This window comes from Phaenicophaeus curvirostris, chromosome 5 (assembly GCF_032191515.1).
Source record: "Phaenicophaeus curvirostris isolate KB17595 chromosome 5, BPBGC_Pcur_1.0, whole genome shotgun sequence".
Lineage (NCBI taxonomy): Eukaryota > Metazoa > Chordata > Aves > Cuculiformes > Cuculidae > Phaenicophaeus > Phaenicophaeus curvirostris.
The window spans coordinates 30,586,137-30,591,300 of record NC_091396.1 but is presented as its reverse complement, the minus strand read 5'-3'; the positions used below and the strand labels follow the sequence as shown (position 1 = coordinate 30,591,300).

General features: G+C 54.0%; 1 protein-coding gene across 1 annotated transcript; it reads left to right on the top strand.

Moving 5' to 3' along the window:
• The first annotated feature begins 1,344 nt into the window (after positions 1-1,344).
• On the top strand, positions 1,345-3,127 carry RIOX1 (ribosomal oxygenase 1). Its single transcript, XM_069857015.1, has one exon. It carries the CDS (start codon positions 1,362-1,364, stop codon positions 3,090-3,092), a length of 1,731 nt encoding a protein of 576 aa, XP_069713116.1. The 5' UTR covers positions 1,345-1,361; the 3' UTR covers positions 3,093-3,127.
• Positions 3,128-5,164: the final 2,037 nt, after the last annotated feature.

Here is a 5,164-nt window from a genome sequence, read left to right as displayed (position 1 = left end):
CCTGTAGCCCTTTCAGGTATCCTTCCAGTACATGGTATCATCAGAGGTTTTGTTCTGTTTTAAAATGTGGTTATGAAGTCTGGTATCTTCAGATGTTTAAACACGATGCTTTCATAGATTCATAGAACGGTTTAGGTTGGAAGGGACCTTTAAGTTCACAGAATTCCCATCCCCCTGATATGGGCAGAGACACCTCCCACCAGACCAGGCTGCTCAAAGCCTCATCCAACCTAGCCTTGCACAGCTCCAAGGACTGGGCATCCGCAAGTTCACGGGAAAACCTGTTCCAGTGCCTCACCACCCTCACAGGAAAAAAATTCTTCCCAATATCTAATCTAAATCTCCCCTTTCTCAGCTTAAAACCATTACCCCTTGTCCTATCCCCACACTCCCTGATAAAGAGCCCCTCTCCAGTTTTTCTGTAGCCCCTTTAGGTACTGGAAGGTTGTTATAGGGTCTCCCCAGAGCCTTCTCTTCTCCAGGCTGAACAAGCCCAACTCTCTCAGCCTGTCCTGCTATGGGAGGTGCTCCAGCTCTCAGATCACCTTTCTGACCCTCCTCTGGACCCCTTCTAACAGCTCCATATCCTTTGTAGGTTGAAGATTCCAGATAGATCTGCTAAGGGTACTAGGTGGTTAGTGGATGTTAGCCTTCTGCCTGATATCTCCAGGGGAAGCACAGGGAAAGGGAGTGATGGCGCACCAGAACTAGGCTCCATCCAACTCGAATTGCTCCTACTTGTGCAGCAAGACCTTATTAATAAGTCTTGCCTCAGCTCACCTCATTAGGTTGCAGAGTCATTGCATACTATCCAAAAGCATATCCTTACAGTACCCCTTGGGGAAAAATCTTTTCTACACGTGCTTAGAGTGCGCTCAGGGCCCGCAGCTCTCCAGCCAGGGCTCAGACAGACCTACATCAACTCCTACCCGAGCTGCCTCACGTTTCCACTTTTGTGGCGAGAGCAAAGAAACACCCCGCTACATTATCAGCGGGCACGATGAGAAGAGATAGGGCATAGAATCATAGAATAGTTTGGGTTGGAAGGGACCTTAAAGATCCATTAGTTCCAACTCCCCTGCCATGGGCAGGGGCACCTCCCACCAGATCAGGCTGCCCAAGGCCCCATCCAACCTGGCCTTAAACACCTCCAGGGATGGGGCATCCCGCTCCACACCGCATCAGCGGCGCTCCCTCCTGTGGGAGCTCCCTCTCCTCAGCCCAGGCGCCAGCGCCAGCCGAGGCCCGGACAGAAGCAGCCGTGAACGGAGCGGAAGCGGCCGAGGCCCGGGCGGAAGCGGCCGGGGACAGAGCGGAAGCGGCCGAGGCCTGGGCGGAAGCGGCCGGCGGGGCGGGCGGCTATGGAGGCGGGCGGCGCGGAGGAACAGCAGCGGCGGCGGCCGGGGCGGCTCTCGGCGCTCTCGGTTTACCGGCGAGCGGCCGGGGCTGGGCGGCTGGAGCGGCGCCGCCGCGGGCCGCTGCTGCCCGCGGGAGGGAAGCGGGCCAGGGCGCGGGCGAGGCGCAGCGGGCCGGTCAGCGGGGCGCAGGCGGAGGCACCGCCGCCCGTACCACCGCCGGTACCACCGCCGGTACCGCCGCCGGTGGCCGCCACGGCCCCCAGCCTCGTGGCGCGGGCGAAGGCGCCGGGCGGGAGCCCCGAGGCGAAGCGGCAGCGCGGCCCCGCGGCGAGCCCCGGCGTGCCGGCGGCGGAGGGCGGCGCGGCGGCGCTGCTGCGGCGTCTGGGGCGGGTGGCGGACAGCCGGCGGCGGGCGGCCGAGCTGTTCCGGTGGCTGCTGGCGCCGGTGCGGCCCGACGTGTTCGCCGCGCGGCGCTGGGAGCGGGCGCCGCTGCTGGTGCGGCGCGGCGACCCCGGGTACTACGCGGGGCTGTTCTCCACGGCAGAACTGGACGCGGCGCTGCGCGGCGGAAGGGTGCGGTTCGGCGCCCACCTGGACGTGACCAGCTACGCCGAGGGCGTGCGGGAGACCCACAACCCCTGCTGCCGCGCCCTGCCCGCCGTTGTCTGGGACTTCTACCAGAACGGGTGCTCCCTGCGGCTCCTGTGCCCTCAGGCCTTCTCCCCTGCCGTGTGGCACCTCCTGTCCATCCTGCAGGAGCATTTCGGGAGCATGGCCGGAGCTAACGTGTACCTCACCCCGCCGGGGACGCAGGGCTTTGCTCCTCACTACGATGACATCGAGGCTTTTGTGCTGCAGCTGGAGGGGAAGAAGCACTGGCGCGTCTACAGCCCCCGATCGGATGCCGAGGTGCTGCCCCGGTTCTCCAGCCCAAACCTCACACAGGCTGAGCTTGGTGACCCCGTGCTGGAGACGGTGCTGGAGGCTGGGGACCTGCTGTACTTCCCCCGTGGCTTCATCCACCAGGGCGACTGTCTCCCTGATGCGCACTCACTCCACATCACCGTGTCTTCCTACCAGAGGAATTCCTGGGGGGACCTCCTGGAGAAGCTCCTCCCAGCTGCTCTGCAGATGGCCCTGGAGGAAGATGTGGAGTATCGGAAAGGACTTCCCATGGACTACCTGAGGTACATGGGGGTTGCCAACTCAGATGCAGTCGATGCTCAGCGCACAGCCTTCATTGAGAAGGTGCAGAGCCTGATAAAGAAGCTTGTAGACTATGCACCCATCGATGCTGCCGTGGATCAGAGAGCCAAGTCATTTCTTCATGACTGTCTCCCCCCGGTGCTTACAGAAAGTGAAAAGGCACGGAGCATGTATGGCTTCCCAGCTCGCTGGCAAGATGGAGGCCCCCGTGATGTCGATATACTGATAACAAAAGACACAGAAATTTGTCTCCTTAGCCATGGCATCATTAGATTGTGTAATGAAGAAGCAGGTGTGATGCTGTACTACACAACAGAAAATTCAAGAGTGTATCACGAGGAAGAACCCAAGTTCCTTGAGATTGATCCTGAGTATACAGACGGTATTGAATTTCTCCTCTCTTCCTATCCAAACTATGTCAGTGTGGATACCCTGCCATGTGAAACTTTGGAGGACAGGATTTCTCTAGCCATGCTTCTGTTTGAGAAGGGCATTCTGACTACAAAGAAGCCTCTGGTGGAAGTGTAGCTCTAATGTTTTTTAAAAATAAATACATATTTGTTTAGAAAGTGTGTGTTGTGTTCTCACCTCACACTGACTAGGTGTAAGGATCACAGTATCTCCTCTAGGGGCAGAAGGGCTTTGGCATGGCTAGGGAAATTGAATGTTCTGGTTAAAGGGCCACAAAGATGATCAGAGAGCTGGAGCACTTCTGCTATGAGGACAGGCTAAGAGAATTGGGGCTGTTCAGCCCAGAGAAGAGAAGGCTCCAGGGAGACCTTACAATGACCTTCCAGTACCTGAAGGGGGCTACAAGAAAGCTGGAGAGGAACTTTTTTACAAGGGCATGTAGTGATAGGACAAGGGGGAATGGCTTTGTGAATCACTAGTGACCAGACAGAATACTGTTGCTGCACTCATCCTCTGACCCTTCTGTCTACTTGTCCTCACGAGAGAATCAGTGGTACTCATCCCACCATTCATCTCCCTTGTAAATAGCTCATGCCTCAGTGATGCCCTTCCTAGGCTGCTCCAAGTTCGCCCTTGCACCACAGGTCCTGCTCCACGGCTGACTGTGCCACAGGTGCTTGCAGCACAGGTCACCACATCACAGATGCCTGCAGCACAGGTGCCTGCACTGTGGCTTGGTGCTTGCAGACTGTGGTACAGAGCTGCACCAGTAGCTCATGCAGGACTTTCTGCGTTGGCTGAAAGCATGTTAACAACAACCAAAGAGGGCACAAATTCTCCTGAGTTTTTTTCTTTCCCCGCCTCCCATTTTCTGTGACAGCAAATACTTCAGCTGGTGTAGGGCATTCTGATAATTCCTCCTCAGTTTCTAAACCCAGCAGGGAAAATGCCTGGGCTAAACACTTTGCAAATATCCCTTATGCATTTGTGAGGGGACAGCCAGGTAGAGTTTCTCTTTTATTTTTTTCTTTTTTTTTTTCTTTATTCTTTCTCCAGAAAGACAATTCTCACTGAGACCTGCTGACTGTGTCAAATGTTTTGCACTAGGAGGTGCTGGCCTATTATGATTCCAGTAAGAAAGGCACTCGCATCACATAAGGTATCATTAAAAATGCTGTTTATCAGAGCTAACAGAGCTGTTCGATAAAGGCAAGGCCGTGCAGGTGGTGGGATCACAGGTACTGGGTGAGAACTGCCAGTGAGCTCCTCTGTAAGGGAGAGCTGGCTGAGTTCTTCCCATGGCCAGGGAATTTGCAGCGCAGTACACGCCTGAAGCCAGGCTGCATGCGCAGTGTGGCACAGCACAGGCCTGGGCGTGCTTACATTAGCTCTGTCGTGAGTTACTAACCACTGGGTGCACAACCGTCTTCTCTTCAGGATCACTACACTGGCTTCCACTGAGAAAAATGGTGAGATGCCTGAATGTGCTGGAGGATTTCAGACTTAAAGACAAAATGATCTCTGAGTTTCAGAATAAGGAAGCAATTTATCTGCTTCATGCTTTGCGACTTATATAAAAATAGGAATATATTTTCCATGCATGTTTGAATTAATAAGAATAATAACGGAATATGGAATGCATAATAATGCTACAAATACACCTGCAATAGCAATACTTTTTTCTTCTCTGATGTTCTCCAGCACTGAAAATCTCAGTATTTCTTAAGTATCATTGCTTTGCAACCTGCAACCCAAAGCAAGGTAAAAAGTTACGACTACCCTCATTTTACAGAAAATGGCTAGTAAGGACAACTCGAGCTTGGCCAAAAGCACACAACATCTTTTGCAAAGTTCAGAAAAAGGAAGCTATTTCCATTAAGTTAACAACACAGACATTGCATTCACGGTCTCTCTAGTATGTATGCAGTCAGGTAAGAACAGATGGGTCCACCGTGAGGAAATGGAACAAGTGCAAGAATACACTTGTATTATAATCTATCTGCGGGTGAGACAGTTCTGCTTCTCTAAGTCATCACACATTATGTACCACAGGACACTTCCACTCTGCAATTTGCCTCTCACCACATCTTGGACCCCGCCCCTCGTGATAACCCCGCACAGCAATGTGGTCAATGACCTGAGAAAGGCTGCCAGAAGGAAAAGGTTGGCTTACATATCAGAAACAGTCC

Bases quoted from the DNA above. Each gene is read 5' to 3' on its own strand.
- RIOX1 (XM_069857015.1), top strand. From the start codon at position 1,362: ATGGAGGCGGGCGGCGCGGAGGAACAGCAGCGGCGGCGGCCGGGGCGG.